The sequence below is a fragment of the Nansenia antarctica genome, assembly GCF_963989245.1.
Source record: "Nansenia antarctica genome assembly, chromosome: 7".
NCBI classification, from domain to species: domain Eukaryota; kingdom Metazoa; phylum Chordata; class Actinopteri; order Argentiniformes; family Microstomatidae; genus Nansenia; species Nansenia antarctica.
In genome coordinates this window covers 54,680,378-54,703,305 of record NC_137677.1, presented here as the reverse complement: position 1 = coordinate 54,703,305, position 22,928 = coordinate 54,680,378, and the positions used below count along the sequence as shown (strand labels likewise).

The following is a 22,928-nucleotide window of genomic DNA, read 5'->3' as shown; positions in this document are numbered from 1 at the left end:
TTTATTTCTTTGCTAAAAATATATAAATGTTTACTTGTATAAAGTCACACGTATAAGCCTTTCATTTTGTCATAATTAAAAGGATCTAAAAACGGAAGCAGTAGTCGTGTGATGGGAATGTTTCAGTACTTTGTGGCACACATTTGTTTTCATAATCCGAAATGAAAATACATTATAAACAAAGGACATTTATTTGAGGGGATAAAAAGTAAATATTTACGATTTCCATACGTGAATGTAGATAGGTTAGAGTGTTCCATAAGAGTGTTACATAAATCAATCATACATTGCTGATATAGGCAATCGCACATTGACGTGCATTTTCTCAGAGGAATAAATCAATAGTTAATGCCCCGGAAAAGACATTTCATGCCCAAATGAAAATCTTGTTAAATGGTATTAATTATGACTTGGAGCACATCACAGCCCCATGTGTCTTGTATTTGCGATTAGGGATTCGTGTCTTATCAAATATCTAATTAATCTCCTAGACATCATTTGTTCAGCTTTACTTTATCTGGGGGTTTCCGAGGGGGTTTTGATGACAAAAGTCCCTGAATATTTATTCTAATTGTCCAAATTAACTGCTTTAATTTGCATGTCAAACGGAAAAATGGCAGTCCACGAAAAAGGATAACCTATATCTTAAAGCTTTGCATGAAACTCAACACTTGATTTGATGTTATGGGAACTGTTTCTAAACTTTAGAAAAGAAGAAGGGTAAAAAAGCCATATGCAAATGCTGAATTTGAAATGCTCTTGTCGCAGCGCAGTCAAATGGTTCCTGCATGTTATTTGAATATCAGTGCCCCTGTATTGAAAGGGTTCAAGGATGCTCTCTGACTTCTTTGTGCTTACCCACTGCAGCGTCCGTTCTCAAAGAAAAACCCGGGGAATAATTACAGCGTGAGCCCAGGCCTGGGAATACGTTTGGGAGAAGCATCTCATCTAGACAACCTCTCCCTGAAGAGGAAGTTAAATTGACCAGAAGGCAATAGAAGAAAATTATTTTCATTTCCTTTTGTATGACTGGCTTAGAGGATAAATTGAGGAAAATAAAAAAAATAAAAAAAACGAATTTGAGTGTATTAATGAAAATATAAAGCATACCATTACCGTTTGCACTTGATTTAAATAGTCTATACTATTCTATGAATTGATACACCTTCTATTCCAATTGGTTCCAATATTGCTTAATATTGTTAATTGTCATTCTATTCAATAATTTCTGTTGCAAGTGTATCTGATGGTTATTTAGATTTTCAACAATGCCTATGGTTATTTAGATTTTCAACAATGCTAATTTTGTTAATTCTGTTTTAGTTCTTTCAGATTTTTTTTTTGTACTTAGGCTCACTTGTCGAATTAGGCCTACTTTTCAGGGCAAATGTTATTTCCATTAGCCTGTTACACCCCAGTGAATTGTGTTCCATTTTCAAATCGGAAACAAGAAGTATTTTGGATTCATGAGCATAGCTGACAATTAAATGGATACAAAAGGGGGTTAAAATCAATAAGATCTAAGTGCGTCAAAATGCTTAAGTATGAGACGCCTGGGTTTGCGGACAGTAAGTGCTGTCAGTTATTGCTTTGTTGCTTTTCCCTGCTGAGCATTAGGCAGAAGTCATCTTTGTTTTCAAGGCACAATAAAGGAGATCAAAGACGAGAGCCAGTGCGACATGATGGGACACCAGACACACCTCACTGCTCAAGCCGTTCTCCTCCTCAAAACATTAGCCGAGAGAAATGTCCAGAATTTCACCATCTAAGGTCGTAAAAAGTATTTTTCTTGAGATAATGGTAAAATTACATTTCATAAATATTGGGATACATCTAAAGGTAATACAATATATACAGTTCACGACATCTTAACACAAGGTAGGCTATATTTGCGTACATATGAAAATTCGATTCCATACTTCGTCGTTATAGCTTATTAGAGGCCTAGTTGAAAAAAACAAACGAGTAATTCAAACATGTCAACAATGTTTTCATGTCCATAGATTGTTTAAAAAAAACAAAAAACTTAATATAGCCTGAATAGCTTTGCATCTGCACTAATCATCTGCGGACGCTCCAATACTTAAATACATTCAGTCCATGGAAATAAACAAGATAAGTTCTCAGTATACAACATTTTATTGCAAACAATTGTCTGTACAGTCCTGTCCAAAAACAATCTTATGACCGTTGAACATTTAGCTAAGCTAAAGGCATACTCAATAAAAAGTCGATATACATTGCATGTTTAGGGCACTAGCTGCAAAATTGTGACACGAGCCCAGAAGCCTTATGTCTATTGCCGCAAAAGTTTTGTGTGAATGAAACGCGGTTACAATAATGGCAACAAATAAAACACATCACATAGCTATGAGTCGCCTAATAAAAAAAACATTAAAATCCAATTTCGATTCATATGTACATCCTTTGGTATTGTTACAATATTCTGAAGGTTACTGGCATAAACAGAATGCATGCAGGACAGAGACATTAGTTCAGTTATCTGAAAAAAAGAAGCTTTTGTTAAGTTATTTCAGGTCTCTTGCTGCCCTCTATTGGAGGAAAATAACAGCTGCATTCGAAGCTCTGCGATCTCATTGCACTATATATATATAACAACACCAATGACACTAACGAGTTAGAACTTGGGTTTCTACTTGTTTGTTTAAATGTATAATATAGTGCACTCAATTTCAGCACATAATAACAGATGATTTATCACAACTTTGAAGTTACAATTACACTGTCGGAAAAAAAGAGAAAACAGTCCAAGAAAATAAAATCCCTTCCCAGAACTATTTGTAAGATTCTACTCACACTGTTCAGCTTTTTCTCTCTGCTCTATCTCTGCTCCTGTCTCGTCTCTCCCTCCCTCTGCTCCTGCTCCTACTCCTCCCTTTGCCTGGTCTCTCCCTCCCTCTATCCTTGCTTCTACCCCCCTCTTGCACTACTCTACCCTTTGCTCCATCCCTGCTTCTACTTCTATGCCTCTCCTTTCTACCTTTCCCCTCATCTCTACTGCGCTCCTTGTCTTTTCCCCTCTCCTCCCTGTCTTTTCCTCTCTCCTCCCTGTCTTTACCTTTCTCCTCCTTGTCTTTTCCACTCTCCTCCTTGTCTTTTCCACTCTCCCCCTTGTCTTTTCCACTCTCCTCCTTGTCCTTTCCTCTCTCCTCCCTGTCTTTTCCACTCTCCTCCTTGTCTTTTCCTCTCTCCTCCCTGTCTTTTCCTCTCTCCTCCCTGTCTTTACCTTTCTCCTCCCTGTCCTTTCCTCTCTCCTCCCTGTCTTTTCCACTCTCCTCCTTGTCTTTTCCTCTCTCCTCCCTGTCTTTTCCTCTCTCCTCCCTGTCTTTACCTTTCTCCCCCCCGTCTTTTCCTCTCTCCTCCCTGTCTTTACCTTTCTCCTCCCTGTCCTTTCCTCTCTCCTCCCTGTCTTTTCCACTCTCCTCCCTGTCTTTTCCACTCTCCTCCTTGTCTTTTCCTCTCTCCTCCCTGTCTTTTCCTCTCTCCTCCCTGTCTTTACCTTTCTCCCCCCCGTCTTTTCCTCTCTCCTCCCTGTCTTTTCCTCTCTCCTCCCTGTCTTTTCCTCTCTCCTCCCTGTCTTTTCCACTCTCCTCCTTGTCTTTTCCTCTCTCCTCCCTGTCTTTTCCACTCTCCTCCTTGTCTTTACCTTTCTCCTCCTTGTCTTTACCTTTCTCCTCCCTGTCCTTTCCTTTCTCCTCCCTGTCTTTTCTACTCTCTTCCTTGTCTTTTCCCCTCTCCTCCTTGTCTTTACCTTTCTCCTCCCTGTCCTTTCCTCTCTCCTCCCTGTCTTTTCCTCTCTCCTCCCTGTCTTTTCCCCTCTCCTCCCCCCTGTCTTTTCCCCTCTCCTCCCCCCTGTCTTTTCCCCTCTCCTCCCTGTCCTTTCCTCTCTCCTCCCTGTCTTTTCCTCTCTCCTCCCTGTCTTTACCTTTCTCCTCCCTGTCTTTCCCCCTCTCCTCCCCCCCGTCTTTTCCCCTCTCCTCCCCCCCGTCTTTTCCACTCTCCTCCCTGTATTTTCCTCTCTCCTCCCTATCTCTCTCACGGCTCCTGCTTCTGTCTGGGCCAGTCTTGAAGCAGCCGTTTCGCTGCCTCTCCCTGCTGTCGTGTCTGTGTCTCTCCTGACCGTCTTCCCTCCTCATTTTGTTCTCTGGACTGTCCTCTCTTCTCTCTCTCCTGCCTGTCTCCGTCCTTGTTTGTCCGTCCCCTCTGTCATGCTTTTTGCTCTGGGGACTCTGTGACCTGCTCCTGTGGGTCTTGCTCTTGACTTTCTCTCTCTCAGTGTTGTTATCACCACTGCAGTCTTTTTTCTTGTCCTTCTTCTTTCTCTTCTTGCTCATGGAGTGGCCATGGTCGCTGGAGTCTGAGTCACTGTCGCTGCTACTGCTGCTACTACTACTTGAGGTGTCACTACTCTCCTGTTTTTTCTTCTGCTTTCGTTTACTCTTCTTTTTCTGCTTTTTGCCCTTCTTCTTTTCTTTCTTCTTCTCTAGCCGATCCAACTTCCTGGAAAACAACAACATAAATAATAAAGGCCTCCATGTGAGTTCTTGTGAGTGCATGTGGTTATATCTTACAATCAGCACCGTCAAAAACATAACAATTGCATTGTTCTGCGCTCCTTACCTGAGGAGCTTCTGTTTCTGCTTGGTGGACAAAGACCTGAGGAACTCAACCTCTGGATCCTCCTCTTCTTCACTGGCAACATACTCCTGTAGCACAATACAGCACTCATAAATCAAACAGACAATTTAAGTAATATATAACCCACATCAATGCTGACAAACTGTGTGTACATAAAGTGCAAAGAGGCATCTCATACATGGCTAGAGGTGAAGCAAATAGGAAAAGAATAACCTCTACTGATTTCTACTTGTGGGGCGGGGGGGACGACTACAAACTATATACGACTGCATCTGGTGGTCTTACACTCCTATCATTTTAGCAGTTAAGTCTCATCAAATCTTCCCACTTGACTAAACTTGCTCCAACTGGAAAAGCTATGTGGTTTACTCTGATAATTGGTCATTTTGCAGCAATCACATTTAGACCAGGGATCCACCATGGATATTGTTGGTCTTTTTCTTCAGGGGGTGGGAGGTGGGTGGTGGACGATTACCTGCGATGGATCACAAACAGTAGAATTTCTCCCAAGGACACATTTTTTCAGGGCAAACCCACTGTTTCGCATCTCCGCCATTAACTCAGAGGGGTGCATCGACGGACCTGTTAGCACAAATCACAGCCTCAAAGTCCCATTGATGTCTGGCCACATCCACCACTGCCTCCACAGTGGGGAATACAGGGGCGGCTTTGTTAACAGAAAGGGACACTAAATCAACTCACTCCTCTTCTGGCTGAGCGAATCATACAATATCATTCTACCAAAGCAGCAGTTAGGAGAATCAGAATACATAATAATTGCATTTTTTTCCGGCACAGGAGGGGCCCCATTACAGCACTCCACCATCAACACCATGCGCAGGACTCTCCCACAGTAAACACATTACTTTACTACTCAACTTCCTGATTGCCTGGGTCTGAATCAGCTCAGCTCCTGGAGCTGGAGTAGACACCGGGGGAGAGATGGCAACCAGACTGCCTGACTTCCCAGAAATATCCACGGTTGTAACGAGACATTGTTATTTCATTTTTGCTTATAATAAACACATTGAGAATCTTTAAAACATTTGAACATTAATGTGTATGTCTTACCATATTTAAATCGGTATTTGTATATCTAGGTCTTGTGTCTACAGTATTTTGAAGAATTAGTACTATAAGTCGCCACCCATTTGTGTGGTTGACTGGATCACATTTAAAGGTAAATCGTCATGAATCCTATCATACTGATACTGAGTTTAGGCACTCTTGTGACTTGTGAATATGCTTTGCAGTGAAGATCACATAACAAAGCAACCATGAAAGAGAGACGAAGCAAGCAAAGAAAGAGGATTGTGTGAAAAATGTACATTAAATTGATAACTACACCTTAGTTTAAACTGAACTCTGAAATCTATGTTGGTAACGTACCTGCTTCTTCATCTGTGGCCACAGAGCTGGCATTGATGCCAGACAGGCCGAAGAGAGGGCACTCTCTGTCCGTGTTCACGTGGCCCCATTTGTGACACTTGATGCATCTCACGTTGCGCACCTGAGAACCACAGATCATTACACTAGTAATATATTCCACCAGTCATACTACTTCAACAGAACAGAAGCAACTGGAATGGAAAGCCTGCATGGAAAGGAAAGCCTGCATTTCACATCTATGTGAAAACAGCATTTACCGGTAATCTATGCAAAAAAGGTTATGTATGCACCTGAATTCCAAATGGTTGATCTCTGATGTTCATGTCATCTTTTGCATACCTAAATATGAGAGGGAGAAAGTTAGAACAGCTCTCCTAATAGTTGTACTCAATCATTTTGGAATGTTGTATTCTTCAGAGGGAATAATTTACTTCTCCCGAGGAGCTGTCTTTTGCCACTCAAACTTGTATTCTGATTCCCCATCCTGTAAAAAATAAAATAAAAAAGATAATGTTTTACTGTGATGTGAGATACTTACCAACATAGCATTGCTTGCTTACAGAAACAAATGATGCAACCATCTAGGTCTCTAAAAGCACAACAGATATAGAATATGCGATACTTTACCTCCTTTGTCTCTTCTTCTCAACAGGGGTAGAATATGGGAAAGAAAGAAAACATTTTGTTTAAATGATGCTTAGATTTTGATTTGGACAATTTAGCATTAAGCACCTTTATCCAAAGCGACGTACAATTAGAGATTAGAGGGACAGTCTCCCTGGAGTTATTTATGGCCTAAATTTGCCTAAATGTCAAGGGCACTGTCCGCTTGTTAAGTCTGACGTCAAAAGTGACGTTTAGCCATAACCGGGTTCAAAGCAGAAATTCCCCGCACCAGAGTACCTGTGAAGTACAGTGGTAGAATGACAGTTTAATCGTTTTTTAGACTCGGATCTATTCATTCAACAAGGGACACGGCACTTTCCCGTTTTCTCCATATTGTCAGGGTATTTGAGCCTCGGAAAAGCGCTATATAAATATAATTTATTATTATTATTATTATTTCTCCATTTCGAAGACAGCGCCTCAGCCAACTTTGGCCCCGGAAACACGTCACGACTTAACAAGTGGATAGTGGTGGTGTTCCCAGGTGAGATTTGAACTCATAACCTTCTGATTACCAGTGCAACTGACTATCCACTGGGTGGCGCCACCACTACCCCAACTGACGCTGCTTTCTTAGTACATAGTAGAGTAAGAAATGCCCATATCAACCAAAAGGTCACTGGAGTTACCTTTTGCTGCCCCAGGTGGAGCCTCATACATGAAGTTGAGACCATTCTTTACACGATCATCTCCCATCAACACTCTAGGAAAGAGAGTTTATTAATGGACACCATATTATGTTTGACATATAGAGATCGAATAGACATTGATTAAACAATAACACAATCTGGTCAATATACACTGTACTGGGGTGCTTAGTGGTGTAGCACTCTAATGCGCACACCACATAATCGCAAGGTTCCTGGTTGGATTCTGAGTCTGACCCTCCTTCCTGTCAAGCTCTACTGTCTCCATCCCAATAAAGCAAAAATGGCCTAAAAACATATTTAAAAAGCAAGAAAAAAATATACAGTGTATTGTAGAATCTAAGACTAAACTGTTGCAATCTCAGCCAACTGTAACTTAACAGCCAGTAAATGCAGAACAAATGTGGATAATTGTGGGCTTCGTCTTAAAACAAAACGATTAATCTGGAATATTATGTTTATGTTATGCTAACCTGTTGTTGTATACGTCTTGCTCTTTGAGATAAGCATTCATGAGATCCTCTTGCTTGGTCTTCTCGTAGGTCAATTTCTGCTCTGCTATCCATACCTGTAAAAGAAGGATTATAAGGGCAACCCAATGTTTAGGCTTATACGTACGAAAAGCATTGTCGACAATGTGAGTGATTTCTTCATGCAGGGCCACCAACAAAGCGTAAACAATGGAGCAAATGCTTTCTGGGATTTGACTCCGAGTCCTAGACCGAAAACTCCGGTTGTGCTCAAGATTTAAACTCTACTAGATTATTTGTTTACATTATTATTATTATTATGACCACAAAAGCAAACAATTGAATATTGCTATTGATTTGGTTATGCTGACGTATACAGTTTCTCTACTCTCCTGCTTGTATTAAGTAATATTGAATGAATGAATGAAAGCTTTATTTCGAACATGTGAAAAAAGAAATAGTTATAACAACAAAAAACAAAACAAAAACAAGAAAAAATAAAAACAAAACAAAAAACACTTTACTTAACATGTCCGAAAAGGAGTAGGAAGAAGCATAAGCTTATTTAATCCTACCCCTTCTCCAATACTCAGAGATTAATAATTAATAATCTGCAGTTAACTTCAATATTAATATAATATATTTTTTAAATTAAATCAAATGTATTTACGTATTTACATATTTACCAACAATAGAAAACAGATAATGTAAATAAACAAATAATCTGTGAAATATTCAACATTAACAAGGCGTATATTTAATCATTTGAAAATATTCCAATCAACAGTGCCAGTGGCGTTATAGCTGATTTAATTAGCCTAGCTGCTAGTTTAGCTAGCTACTTCTTCTTCAAGTTTTTGACAGTCACAACACGCCATCAAATGGGTTGCTAGGTAGAAAATGTTTACTTAAATGTTTAGTTATGCTCTTGTTAGTAAATTGTTTGAATCCTATTGTTTTAATGGGTTTAAATACCAATGAGTTAGCTAGCTAAGATAGCTTGATTAGCTGTCTAAATGATCTTGACAACCTTCTGGTGTGGTCATCTCAGCTAAGATCTGTCTCTTACCTTTTTGATGTTAGACTTAGATGCAGGGTGAAAATCTTTCTTGCACATAAAATTAGCAAACGACTTCCCCATGATTGCAGATTAATCTGAGGATTTAACGCTAAATGCTGGATTGCTATGGGCATGTAATGCTATGTACACACACAAAACAAATGCTCCGTGCGTAGGTACACTGTTCTTCCGGTTAACAAGACGTGCGTGCGTCAGCGTGACGAGAACCAATCAGCATGTGGTTATTTGAACCAGCTGACTTCAGGCTTCAGTCGACACGCATTGAGTCGTCTGCTCTGTATAATGTAGTGGAAAAGAAAGTAAGATCGAAAGTTTATTCCAGATCAGGACACATATCGGTGCCACGCTGTCTGTAGTGACCAAAGACTTTTAGGACGGGAGTGAAAGGTAAGAATCAGAATCAGAAGACTTTATTGCCATGACATGTAAACATGTTAGGAATTTGGTTTGGGACAGTGGAGCACGGTTTACAGCAGGACAGGTGCAAGACAGGACAAGACAGTGCAAACCAACATCATAGTGCAAGAGTCATAAATAATATAAATATAAAGTGCAGAGATCAAGTGTTCAAGTGTTCATATCCAGACAGTCCAAAGTTCTCCGGGTGGGGGTGGAGGGAGGGTAGATATAGATAAATAGATAGATAGATAGATAGATAGATAGATAGATAGATAGGGGTCAGGTCAGGGGGGGGCAGCGGCATTTAGGAGCCGGATGGCTGTGGGGAAAAAGCTGTGTGCATGTCGGGCCTTCACAGTTTTTAGCTAGTAAGTAGCTGCTATCTGTCAGCAGGGTATTTTCACTACAGCGTAGATCTTACAGTAACACAGTTGACCAGTAATATCCAGGTTCCTGTGCATTTGATCCTTATTATGTGCTTGGTTCTAAAATGTCTAACAGAATTGCTGTTTTATGTTTAAAATCCACCAGGATGAAGCCATCTTCCTGTGACACATTTGTGGCTCTTCCCCCATCCACTGAGGGACAGTGTATCATCTTTGGGAAGAACTCTGACAGGCCCTGTGATGAGGTCCAGGAGGTGGTCTACTTCCCTACCAGAGACCATGGTGCAGGGGAGAAAGTTGAAGTAGGTCTTCATAGTAAGACCTCTGTGTGTTGTCAGGTTGGTGATGTGAAAATGTTACATGATCCAACAGTAAACACAATTTAAAAAAATGTCTCCCCTTTTCTGTCTGTGCTCCTACGTGACTAGTGCACGTACATACAGATTGACCAGGCTGCCCATACCTATGCGGTTGTGTTGAGCAGACCAGCTTGGTTGTGGGGGGCCGAAATGGGGGCGAACGAACTTCAGGTGTGCATTGGAAATGAGGCTGTATGGGGCAGAGAGAATGCTGATGAGGAGGAGGCTCTTCTTGGCATGGATCTGGTCAGGTGATTCTCCTCGAGCTGACTTCATAGGATATGCATCTGATTCATGTGTAGTTCATCACTCTTCTAACATGTTGGATGTATTAGTTGGAACAAAATACATTGCTCTTATCAAACAGAGATTGCAGCCATATTAAGTAATATGTAATATGATCGGTTTGTATTTATAGACTTGGTCTGGAGAGAGCGGAGTCTGCTCAGAAGGCTGTTGATGTTATTACTGATCTGCTGGAGAAACATGGCCAGGGAGGAAGTTGCATGGAGGATGAGTCTGGCTTCACCTATCACAACAGCTTCCTCATCTCAGACAGGACCGAGGCCTGGGTGCTGGAGACGGCAGGGAAGTACTGGGCAGCAGAGCGAGTGGAAGGTAATCTGATTACAAACCATTAGCAGTGTGTTGAGCATCCTATACAAGGGCACATTCCGTAGGGCTAAATGTTTTTTAATGATCATGTTTGTTAACCCCCTCTAGATGGATATCGTAATATCTCCAATCAGTACTCCATAACCACCAAGATTGACAAGGAGCACCCTGCGATGAGAGAGTATGCCAAGAACCAAGGCTGGTGGGATGGCGAGACACAGTTCAGTTTCGCCGAGGTGTACTCTTTCATGAACACAGCCAGAATAGAGGCGTCTGGCAGCAGATACTGTGAGGGGCGGAATCTATTGGAGAAAAGTAAAGGTAATACTTGTACTTACTTAAATATGTTGAGCATGACAATAAAAGGCCTGAGAAAATGAATAGGCACGAACATCAACAGGTCAGTAAGAAAGCCACATTAGGCCTATATGATACCGATATTTCATAGTGAATCTATATTTAGGACACATCTCAGCTGAGACGATGATGGACATCCTAAGGGACAAGGAGAGTGGCATTAACATGGAGGGGATGTTCATGACAACAGGAAGTATGGTGTCTGTTGTACCCAGGGATCCAGCCATGCCAGGGGTGCACTACTTCACTGGTACCCCTGACCCCGAAAGGTACTGTACCATACGGAGCTGGTCACTGCTTACACCTTTCTACTCAATGTCATTCGTTTTGCAACGCAATAGTAAAGCCATTTGTCACTTAACAGGTCGGTTTTCAAACCCTTCGTCTTTGTGAAGGACATTCTGCAGTTGAAGCATACTTGCTCTCCTTGGTATGGATCAGATGATCCTGTGAAGAAGAAACCCCGTTTCCAGAGCAAGCCGGATCGCAAACATCCACTGTTTCTCAAACATGAGGTGGTGGCAAACATCATTGAGACCTGCAAGGTCCGGAACCAAACTCTATTTACTGATTAATCATAAAATAAACACAGTATATGTTTGTATGTAGAAAATGTATGTGCAGTATGATTTTAGAGAAGAGATCAGAATAATCTGTCAGAGTATATTCTTGATAATCAGAATTTGGGGGAATTTGTTGAGTTAAACACACATTTACAGTAATTTGAAGAGTGAAATGATACAAATGAAGCATATTATCTTCAGTTATTTAATGTTCAAGATTGATCTCATCACTCAATTGGGAGCATATTCTCGTCTAATATTGTGTCATTCCTTTTAGGAGAAAGGAAAAAGGATCACGCAGAACATGAGACAGTTAGAAAAAGAGAAGATGGCTGAGATGGAGAAACTTCTGTCAAGTGGTATTGAAGACCCTACATTGTTTGTAAACCTGTTTTCAAACTGTGTTCTGGAGGAGATAAGTGTGTACAGCAAAAGTTGAAGAATGCGGCCTCATACTACTCAAATGCATCAACCCCTGCAAACCATCTAAACAAATAGTTTAGATACAACGCAGTGAAAATTAAAGCCTGTTATATCTTTTTCTTTTGTTTGCTAAAAATAATAGGAACCATCTGTTAATTAGATTGGCAGTTGTACAGTAAGTAACAGCAATATCAATTGAAGATTCTGTTAATGAAATGTCTACCCATCACCCCCAATTGTATGCAGAAATCTTTATGCAATTTCAGATACAGAAATGCAGAACAAGACATAATTAATGTCAAACAATATAGTACAGAATTGCAACAAATATGACAATTATGAATGGAGTCACATAACTTAGAGGTACAACAGATCAGAGTTGTATTTGTTAAAAGAAAACAGCAGGCAATTATGGAAGAACATGCCGCATTAGTTGACTTCATAAGTGCCATAGTACATTCTGTTTTAGTCAAGTGACATGTAAGACAGACACATTGACAAACCAATAAACAGACATTCATAATTTCAGGTGTGAAAATGACTAAATTTACTTATTCCACATGTAACCATTTAGCAGATGCTTTTATCTAAAGCGACTTACAATTAGACATTACAGGGACAGTCTCCCTGGAGTAACTTAGGGCTAAGTGCCTTACTCAAGGGCACACTAGTGACCTTCTGATCACCCGTCCAACTCACTATCCACTCGACCACCATTACCCCACCAACTTATTAATTAGTGCTTAGTAAAACAATGCAACATCACTTCATAACCTTAACCCAGACACACATAAACAGTCAGCTATGTGGCACATTTGGTATTTTTTTCCCAGCAAACTGTAATACCAGTAATAACTGGAATTTACTATGAACATCTTTTCACTCTCTCACACAAACAAACAATAGTTATTAAAGGTCCCATATTATGAAAAACTAACTTTTTCAGTGCTTGTGCACATACATTTGGGTCTCTGATGGGCCTACTAACACACAAACTGTGAAATGGAACAACCTAGTCAGTTTTTTGTGAGCTGCCTATTTCGGAAAACATGCAATGTCCCAGCTAGTTAGCAAAAACCTGTATGTGTGTGTGCTAACCATTTTGTGTGACTGCTTTTCCAACCTGGGTAGGTATAAAGTAGGACTGGCATTTAAGTTAAACCCAACATTAAATACAGAAAAATCCAACATACATAAAATGTAGAGGATCAACGTTGACATTTATTAAAAATATATCTACTTTTCAACTTAAGTGGCAAAATGATATTCATAGATCTCAGACTAAAATATTGTGTTGCAGACTTGCACTTGCACTTCCTGAGGTCTAACTGATAGATATCATTCTTTCATCGGAATTAAAAGGAAACATTCTAAAAACAAAATCATTATAGCTTTTATGGAGAGCCACTCGATAAAAGCTAAAAGACATACAGTGTAGCTACAGGCTCGTCATGTTTGACAGCATCCAGTGCTGGCTTCTGTGACTCAAACATGACACAGTGGTGGTCTGCATAAACTGTAGATGTGTGTGAAGACCATAATATGGTAGAACATTCATACGGTATCTGCCTATGGCAATTGTTAAATCTCATAATGCATAGCACAAGTAAAACATTCCCTTGGATAACATAAAACAAAACTAACACATGCTCACTGTTTGTTATGACTGCATATTTCAATGTGCAAAAAAAGGCAGCAGACTCTTCAAGTCACCTTTAAATGTTAATACTGCTAGTTAGGTAGCTGATCCCTTTGTCATCCAGTGCCTTAGAAAACCCCTAGCAGAGGCTGAGGAGGCAGAATCCCAGACACAGTTAGTCCCACCTTACGCTAGGAAGCGGTAGTGCAGGTTGTCATCCTGGAAGTCATGTTCCTGGGTAATGTGCTGGACCACCCTTCCCTGCAGCAGCTGGTTCCCGTAGAGCAGTGCCTCGCCTCGGTCCCGTGCCAGACCCGCCTGCAGTAGCCAGTCGACCAGCTCACTGCCCAGAAAAGTCTCCACTACCGTCCTTTCCCCACACCTGAGTCAAAGGAAGGTTTCACCCACAGGCCAGTTAAGATGTCCCCACAGCTGCCGTGGCAAACGAGAATGATAGCATGGCAAACGGATGGCCCACAAAAGAGAGAAGCAAGAAAGATTTGCTGAGCAAAGTTCATGCGCCAATGCATACGAGAGTCAAATCTAATAATCTGATTTAGTAATAATAATCCCATCATGCAATATTAGTTAAAACATACTGGTTGCACAGCCAAAGCAGAGCAGCACTGTAGAGGATCCACCCTGGTGTCTATGCCTGGCTCGACCCTCACCTCTTCTTGTGGATAATGTCCTGGACACACTGGTCTTTGTGGTACTTGGTGAATTGAGAGCAGGTCATCATGATATCATTGGATACTGCTGATGATGTCTGTTCCTCTTGCTTCCTTCCATTCCACAGTTTGGATATCCTGGACACATCCAAAAATAAAATAAAAAAACATTACAAGGCTACTTATCCCTTAGATAACTCATTACAGTAACCTCACTAATATGAAGTTAAAACAAATAAATAGCTTGTTTTACTACAAGTCATATTATATAACTAGATCTTAGGAAAGACTTCAGAGAGCGGCTTACCTCTTTTTAAATGGCAGTATTATCAAATGTTTGTCAAGCCCAAATACCCCGAAGGAAATGAAGCCCTGGGAACAGAACACATTATACAGGCATGAAAATGGGTCGGGGTGAAAAAGGTGAGAAGGTTACGAGACCCGGAACCTGCTAGGCGGTCCCGGCGGAAAACATTTTTTGTGGAAAAATTTGCTTCCATGTGCTCATATCTGATTTATTTTAGATTTACTCTAGTGGTGGTCACATGCAGAATTACAAGATTGCACACAAAAAAAAATAATAGTATGAATGTAGGTCACCTATTTTGGATTCAAAACGGCGAATTTCGCCGAAAGGTGAGCGATTATCATGCCTGATTATAACCGTTTGTATTGTAACCGCCACTATTGAATAAACACAGCAGTTCCAAATCCTGTTGTCTTCAGGGAGTATGTCCTACCTGTCCATAGTTGGCCACAGCACAGAAGAACTGCAGCTCCAGGTAGAGTCTCCCAGGAACACGATTTAACAGCCACCACAGGCAGCTTGAGAGATTCTAACAATGGGAAGAACTGTGAGTCAACCAGGGAACATCAACATACTAACCAAAAACGGATCTAAAATGTACAGGACCATGAATATCTCAACCTATAACCTCAGTTTCACATGGTGTATAGCAGTGACATCACGATTAGACTTTATGTTTAATCTTAACCTTGAGTGGCAACCCATCTTAAACACACCCTTGCTTGTAGTTCATCTGATCCTAGTCTCGCCTAGCCATGCCTCCAAATCACATTGTTCTCACGCCTCTTTTGGAGGTCTGGATAATTTTAGATTGGATTGAACTGGACGGGGCGATGGGAGAATATACTCGCAATTTCATCGGATATTACATTCCAAGAACCCTCCCCCCACATTTCCGTACAATGGTTGCTATGTTTTTATGATTTTTTTTCTGACTATTTAGCTGAGAGTTGTTGCATATGCTAGCTTGCAACAACATTGAAGAAAACCTGAAGGAAAAACGTTTTATTTTATTTATTTTTTTACCTCCGCCCAAGCAAGGTATTTGATTGGTTTAATGTCTAATTTCAAACTGGTTTCCAGCCCTTTGTAGCTACTTTCTGCTGGGTGTCCCCTGGCTTTCGAAACTATAGATAGTGTGTGACTCACAGCAAACAGGCTGATGGTCAGTAGCAGGCATAGAAGCACATGGCGGGCCACCTGTCTGTCTGACACTTGATGTAGCTGCTCCTCCTGGGCCAGTACACAGACATCTGACGTACAGACATTCCCACACTGACCTGAGGGGGGCAGCAGAGCACATAGACTGAATTAACTGCAAACACTTCAGACCCCTTGTTTTTAAATACCTGAAAATATTTGGCATGATGTATGGTTTCCATGGTTTTCAGTCCAATGCTTTTGATTAAATTACTTATTTAATAAAGGTGTAATAGATAGTGGAGTAATGGCCACTTTTCATAAGCCATTGAATTGTGTAAAGAGGTAACATGAACACTGGGAGCAGAGTCTATGAATAGGTTCAATGGAAAGTTGCAACACAGCCTTAGGCCTTAGTCATTGTGGATTTTTAGATGACTAGACTTGATTGCTCAAACAAAGATCTAAACATAACATTGAGACAGAGAGAGCTTAGGTAGAACAACATCTTACATAACGTGTAGACAAGAAGCAGCAATATATTACATAATAACAACATTAAAATATAGACTCAAAGGGGTTTAAGATAAAAGCACTACCTGTTTGTATTGAGGGGGTGTCATTCATGTTTGTGCTGCTGACAATCATATCAGGCATGGGCTGGAACGGGGCACAGTCACACATATGGCAATCTGATAACACAGAGCAAGTCATTCTTAATTTAAATACTATGGTTGAAGACGGGTAGAAGTACAGAAGTAGAGGACTACGTCTCTCTCTCTCTCTCTCTCTCTCTCTCTCTCTCTCTCTCTGTATTATTAAAGCCTCATTTGATTCGTTCTAACATGACATCTTGCATGAATCAACACAAACTCAACTCTTCGCACATACTATTAACTAAATTACTTGGGAGTCAGATTAATAATATTAAGCTTTGCTATTAACAGCACATACCCACATGGGTTTCTTGACAACCCTTTGTAATGTAACTGCCATCCTATAAGGACCTACAGATGCAATTGATTTGAAATTAAATACATCCACTCAAACATCCTGTCATAAATCCAGGCAGGCAACAGAACAGGAAGCATACCTTTGTTGATGCTTCCTGCTGAAGGAACTGTCTCAGTCTGGCTCTCTGGGCCATTCTGGGGTCTCAGGTCTTCTGTGGTTCCTAACACAGAGTCTTGCTCCAGGACCTGGTAGTTCCATGTCCATCGGCTGAGACCCATCAAAGAACCCCCGGTCAGGACTATGCTGAGAGCAAGAACAACAGTGGTGCAGATGACCTGACAAAGACAAAGATGGTTAAAGTGTTCTATGTATGAGAGTTACCATTTCACAAACCTTTAAATCTGTATTCAAATCCTCACTCAAGTCTTCTTTCTTCAGTGTCTCTTACCTGGGATCTCCCATAGAAGAACGCAGAATCAATGGTGTCAGGCATCTTCTCCCCAGAGAGGAGCAAGACTGCAGCCACAAGGGCTGGGACCCTGTGGACATAAAGACTGCATCTGAGTAGCACATTCAACAAAAGCTCCCTTATCATCCAACAGTCATGGTCAACTCCAGACTCACCCCCAACCTACAATCACCAAGATGCCTGGCGTTACTCCCAGCTCCCCGTTGTTTTTCATCAGCACAAGTGAAAGTGCTATCAGACCTAAAACAACAAAACATACTGTAGGACCAGGGTGTCATGAATAGCCATTACACCGTTATCTTATAAACCCATTAAGTTAACATTAAATATACACAGAACACAGAAGCATACTGTAACAATTAAATAGAATGGTGGTATAATCTTAGTGGCCATGTGCATAACAAACGGACATACCTGGCCATACATAAGTACTGTACAGTGATCCGTACAACAGCGTGAATGTTAACACCTGTCCTATGAAGCTGTCTTGCCTCACGACAAAGTTCCACAAGATCATACCAATGCAAGCAAGAAACTGGATACAAAGACAAAACAAATGTAAATATAAAAGCTGCAAGCAATGACAACACAACAGCACAGACTGTGATATTTCTTAGAATTATTCATTTTCATTGATAGACTGGACTATTATGTACAGTAGTATGTAGTGTAAATTGACTATCAAGATAAAGGGCCGTGCCTGTGCCAATAACAGGTTGACTGTGAACATGTGAGGTAGTCTCTTGAATTTCTTTGTCAGGAACATCACAGCTATTGTCCAAACCTGTAACACAAATATATTGGACTCTACATCAGACAGACAGTAGGTACTGTATAACACCACATCAGATAGTAGGTGCATTATCTGAGCTGTTTTCCTAGCAATGTGTACAGTACCTAGTTCCTTAGATAATTGAAACTGAGAGTGTGGTATAGGAGGAAGTAAACCTCAGGTGTCTATGATTCAACAGACCAGCCATCCTGCTGCTAGTTTGTAACTTCCTAATACCACGTTTTATGCTCTTCCTGCTCTTCCTTGACTTCTTGCACAAAATACTTATATTACTTGCTATGACTGATGGACAGATGATTCACTTACTTAGTCAAATGTGAATGTAAGTTAATAGACTGAACAAAAATATAAATGCAACACTTGCTCCAATTTTTCATGAGTGTTCAAAATAAATCAAAGATCTGAGACTTTTTCTATGTAGACAAAAGGCCTATTTCTTTAAAATGTTGTTCACAAATTAGTTTAAATCTGTGTTAGTGAGCACTTCTCTCATTGCTAATCTACGTGCCCCAAATACCACAGTATGAATAGGATTAGGTGAACAGTGAGGCAAGTACAATCAACATACTGTAGTTCCCTACTTGAGGGTGATCATTTTCTGAAATCTGGCCACCCTGAGAGTGAACAAATGAAACAAAAAAGGAACTACCAGCATGAAGCCAGTTACTGAAGACAGATAGACTGATACATTAATAAAAAATAGTCCTTCTTTCACAATGACGGACGTGGCGAACACTCACCAGGGCAACTAAGCTGACGATGCTGACGTCGAAGCTGACATTCTGCAGAGCCTCCATCAGCGGCTTGGAGTCCATCCACGGGATAGTCAGCAACCAAGCAGAAACATACATAATTGGAGCTGAGAGGAACGTGCTTATTACCATGCCTGACGTAACCTGTTAGTAAAACCAAACACAAGAAACAGGCAACAACATGATATCACCTGCTGAAACAACTAGGAAGGTGCCCATGTCTTCAAATGGCCGTCATTTCTGTCCATATTGGAGAGGCTAGGCGACTTACGACTTGCAGCTCCATGTTATAGTGAGCGGCATAGATGGCCACACTAGGTGCGGTAGGGATGACTCCATAGAGGAAGGCGTAGTTGGACAGGCTGGAGTGGTTGAGAGAGTTGCTGTTGCCGTCATTGTCCAAGAGCTCCACCATGTTTCTACATATCAGAGGCATCAACAACCTTAGGAACAAAACACATGTGTTAATAAGTTACATTATAAGTTAATAAGTAACACATGGTCATGCATTAGATATTAGACCTTTCAGGTCCTTTCATTTTATGCAACAGAAGTGGAAGATCTGAGTCATCCTCCAACCAGAGGATAAATGCATGTTGTTAACACGCCCTTACTGTTCCTAGCCCCAAGGCAAGTCTCATATTCACATAAACATCTAATTAGAAGCCGATGTGGTTTACATTATGTTTCAAAATTACTGACACAATATGACCAGCATATATGACCAAAAACGTGACTGAAAAGTCTTCAAACAATTATAATATGATATGAATACATGGAAAATTGGTAAAAGGATGTACAACATTAGAACATCTCAGGTAAAAGTGCAATAAATCCTACATGTTATAATCTTATATTCTAAAATTATTATATATAATCTCAAATTCAAGCACACCAGTCCACTCACAACTTTGCTGCGCTGAGCAGGATCAAAGCCACGACTGTGGACCTGGTGAGCTTTCCCAGTTGGCCCACCATGGAGAGTCCCAAGTAGAACAGAGCCGTTCCTGTGAAAGAGTTGCCCAGGCCATCCACAAACTCCTCCATGAACACAGGAATCCTCTGACCCAGGCTGAAGTGGGCAATGATACCAATCACAACCATGAACACAATCGGGTTCATCATAACCTGCATGATGACAACTCCCACTATCTGGAGCTTGCTCTGCTGCTGGTCCCTCTGGTCCTTCCACTTCTGGATCTCACAAAAGGCAAAGCCAATGGGATTGAGGAGTATAAGGGACACTGGGGCCACTAGGTAGATGTACTGCAAGTACTCTGGATGGGTGTTCTTGTAAAGGGCCTCAACTGTGAAGAAAAGGAAGATAGGAAGAATGAAAGAGAATACAGCTTCCTCCTTAATAAGTATTGGTAATACTTAAGAGGAACCATTTAGTCGTCTTTTAGCTCTATACATCAACAGTTTGGATTAGAAATCAAACAATTACTATGAGGTCAAAAGCACACTCCCTGTATTTCATGGCTCTAAATTGATTGGGAAAAAAATCATATGATGTCCAAATAAAGCACTCATTTTAAATAATTGGTCGAAAATTCTTTGCATGTACAACGCCTGAAGTCTGCAACCCATTGATCCCACCAAACGCTGGGTATATATTCTATGATAATCTGCCAGGCCTGTACTACAGCCATCTTCAGTTGTTGTTTGTTTTTAGGTATGTTGGCCTTAGGTTTCCCCTTAAGCAAATGAAATGCATGTTCAATTGGATTTAAATCTGGAGATTGACTTGGCCCCTCTAGACATTTTCATTTTTGGCCCTGAAAAACATGTTGGCCATGAAAAATCAGGTACATTGCTTTTCGAATCCTGTTGGATTGCTTATTTGCAACTTTCCCAGCCTTTGCAAAGAAGAATTTGTAACTCAACTAGTCAAGTCCATTGAAAGACACATACTGTAAAACACTCACCAATAGGGTATCCCAAAGCAAAGTCATTGCTTTGAGTGGCAAAGATGGAGAAGAGACCAGCCTTGCTGAAGCGACTGTCAGGACTGGCAACCAGCAGCGTAAGCACACACACAATGAAAAACACCGACACTTTGGCGATGAGAATGCTCCACAGAAATGGCCAGATGACATTACCAAAGTCCAATAGCACCATGTTCTTAAACAGCAATGCTGGGAGGGCAAACTTGGATACAAAATTCCCCAACCCTTTGGCCTGTGTGGATGTGATGATGTTTGCTCGTCCAGCAATGTATCCACACAAAATGATCCCAAAACACTCCAAGAGCGCTGGGAAAAGCTTGTCAATGGACATTGTGGGAGGGGTGGCTGAGGGATCCAGGCCCCCATACGTCATGTTGAGTGTATTGCTGTTGGCAGCGTCTTCCATTGTAGGAGGTTGAGAGCCTTCCGTTATCAGCTCTGGTGCCTGGTCACACTGATATGATGGCTGGTGTCACTGCCTGATAATGCAAATGACAAATGAAAGTCAGTCAACAATGAGCTGCCAGTGCAATTGCATCAAGTCCCTTGAGCCTGTGTACAGTATTCAGAAGATATTCAGTGATTATCATAGTCAGTGACGCCATGTCCTCTCTACTGTTAGCATAACGTGAAAGTCAAATCGTGAACTTAGAATTATAAGGTTCTATCTCCGTTTAGGGCAGTTCAGAGATATTGAGCGTCAAAGTTTTGACATTCCATTATGTTTTGTGAGATGGAACCGTTGTATTTTATGAATTACTAACTCAAAAATGTCAACATTTTAAAAATAACACCACACAGGCATTAATAAACACCTAATGGATCAGATTATGTAAAAAACTCAATATTGACAAAAATGGAGATAGAACCTTATAATTCTAACGTCACGAAATGTTGACTAGTACTTGTAATTAATGACATATCACTTAAAACAAATATACGCATGTATGTACTAACAAACCTAATAGTAAGAGTATTGTCCGAAATGAGCTACTTGGCTAGCTGTACTGCTATAACACATTCAAAGCACATATACGATTGCCACATTTTATTTTATTTTACAAATGTTCACTAGTCAAGACATTCACTAGGAGAGGGAAAGTAAAGCATATGGCCATGAAAGTGTTTTGTTGCCATTAGCTAGAAATCACTGCACCACCACATCACAAGTAGGCTAAGATACAATTCCAAATATCGGCAAAAATGATGTGTCATTCTTCAAATAACCCAACAACATTATAACACCCCACATACTAGCTATTATAATATAGCATGAAGTTGTCGGTGACTTGATTAGATCAATAAGTTAGCTAGCTAGCTAACACGCTACTTATTATTAGCTAAAGCCTCCAAGAACTAACCTTGTTCTGTTGGAGCTAGAAACAGAATCAGCTACTAACAGTACTTGTCTTGGATTATCTATAAATAAGTAACAACGCGATTTAGCCATATAGCTGTTGCGTTGTCTCTATCCAAAGTGTACACTACAGTGTGTAAGTAGGGACAACAGACTAGTTAACTTACAGGTGTCTGTGTCTAGCTGCTCCATGTCAACTTCACTGCCAAATGATGCCAACTTGTTTGACAGTATGTTAGTACATGACAGTACTAATGACGCCTCTCACGTGGCTCTTGAACGTCGTTCAAATGCGCATTCAAGAGCCCAACGCTGCATAGTATTTCGTGACGTTAGAATTATAAGGTTCTATCTCCCTTTTTGTCAAAATTGAGTTTTTTACATCATCTGATCCATCAGGTGTTTATTAATGCCTGTGTGGTGTTATTTTTAAAATGTTGACATTTTTGAGTTAGTAATTCATAAAATACAAAGGTTCCATCTCACAAAACATAATGGAATGTAAAGACTTTGACGCTCAATATCTCTGAACTGCCCTAAATGGAGATAGAACTTTATAATTCTAAGCTCACGATTTGTATTCAAGACCTCAACATTGCATAAGGTTCAAGGGAAGAAAAAAAAAAAAAAACGCTGATCATCATAATAAACTGATACTAGATTTTTTCACAATGCTACCAACTTACAAAGTTATTGCAGATAGAGACAGAAACCAACAGACATCCAGTTAAGAAGCATTTTTTATTCAATCGAAATGCTTTATTAAAGATGAATAAAAGTACCCTACTATCTAACAATTGAGTAAAAACAAAATAACTTGATTAGAAAAAAATACCTTGATTAGAATGGTGGTAAAAAAAACAACAAAAACAACAACAACCTT

At 40.5% G+C, this 22,928-nt stretch overlaps 3 protein-coding genes across 3 annotated transcripts; 1 reads left to right on the top strand and 2 right to left on the bottom strand.

Moving 5' to 3' along the window:
- Window positions 1–2,738: 2,738 nt before the first annotated feature.
- cirsr (corepressor of RBPJ and splicing regulator) lies at window positions 2,739–9,039 on the bottom strand (the record flags this gene model as incomplete). The annotated part of the gene is made up of 11 exons (XM_080536927.1): window positions 8,901–9,039; window positions 7,835–7,929; window positions 7,344–7,417; window positions 6,676–6,689; window positions 6,480–6,532; window positions 6,339–6,387; window positions 6,049–6,169; window positions 5,135–5,241; window positions 4,642–4,727; window positions 4,019–4,521; window positions 2,739–2,743 (listed from the first exon to the last, which is right to left on the bottom strand). Exons 1-11 carry the CDS (start codon window positions 8,970–8,972, stop codon window positions 2,739–2,741), a joined length of 1,179 nt encoding a protein of 392 aa, XP_080393053.1. The 5' UTR covers window positions 8,973–9,039.
- Window positions 9,040–9,167: 128 nt separating this feature from the next.
- On the top strand, window positions 9,168–13,822 carry scrn3 (secernin 3). Its single transcript, XM_080537129.1, has 8 exons — window positions 9,168–9,299; window positions 9,843–9,999; window positions 10,126–10,307; window positions 10,475–10,674; window positions 10,780–10,992; window positions 11,135–11,297; window positions 11,393–11,573; window positions 11,869–13,822. Exons 2-8 carry the CDS (start codon window positions 9,844–9,846, stop codon window positions 12,028–12,030), a joined length of 1,257 nt encoding a protein of 418 aa, XP_080393255.1. The 5' UTR covers window positions 9,168–9,299; window position 9,843; the 3' UTR covers window positions 12,031–13,822.
- Window positions 13,823–13,827: 5 nt separating this feature from the next.
- Window positions 13,828–22,238, bottom strand: gpr155a (G protein-coupled receptor 155a). Its single transcript, XM_080537130.1, has 16 exons — window positions 22,213–22,238; window positions 20,668–21,167; window positions 19,647–20,046; window positions 19,011–19,182; window positions 18,728–18,883; window positions 17,895–17,978; window positions 17,609–17,729; window positions 17,350–17,434; window positions 17,174–17,264; window positions 16,865–17,060; window positions 16,371–16,463; window positions 15,781–15,911; window positions 15,065–15,160; window positions 14,632–14,696; window positions 14,325–14,462; window positions 13,828–14,035 (listed from the first exon to the last, which is right to left on the bottom strand). The coding sequence occupies exons 2-16, from the start codon at window positions 21,092–21,094 to the stop codon at window positions 13,840–13,842; spliced, it is 2,451 nt and encodes an 816-aa protein (XP_080393256.1). The 5' UTR covers window positions 21,095–21,167; window positions 22,213–22,238; the 3' UTR covers window positions 13,828–13,839.
- Window positions 22,239–22,928: the final 690 nt, after the last annotated feature.

What these genes read in the sequence shown, in the direction of transcription:
- scrn3 (XM_080537129.1), top strand. Translation starts at nt 9,844, where the DNA reads ATGAAGCCATCTTCCTGTGACACATTTGTGGCTCTTCCCCCATCCACT. An exon ending in GGCAGCAGAGCGAGTGGAAG is followed by an intron (nt 10,675 to 10,779) that starts GTAATCTGATTA and finishes AACCCCCTCTAG; the next exon opens with ATGGATATCGTAATATCTCC. An exon ending in ACATCATTGAGACCTGCAAG is followed by an intron (nt 11,574 to 11,868) that starts GTCCGGAACCAA and finishes CATTCCTTTTAG; the next exon opens with GAGAAAGGAAAAAGGATCAC.
- gpr155a (XM_080537130.1), bottom strand. Translation starts at nt 21,094, where the DNA reads ATGGAAGACGCTGCCAACAGCAATACACTCAACATGACGTATGGGGGC. An exon ending in CTGTGGCCAACTATGGACAG is followed by an intron (nt 14,697 to 15,064) that starts GTAGGACATACT and finishes TTCTGTTCCCAG; the next exon opens with GGCTTCATTTCCTTCGGGGT. An exon ending in GACATTATCCACAAGAAGAG is followed by an intron (nt 14,036 to 14,324) that starts GTGAGGGTCGAG and finishes CCTTTGACTCAG; the next exon opens with GTGTGGGGAAAGGACGGTAG.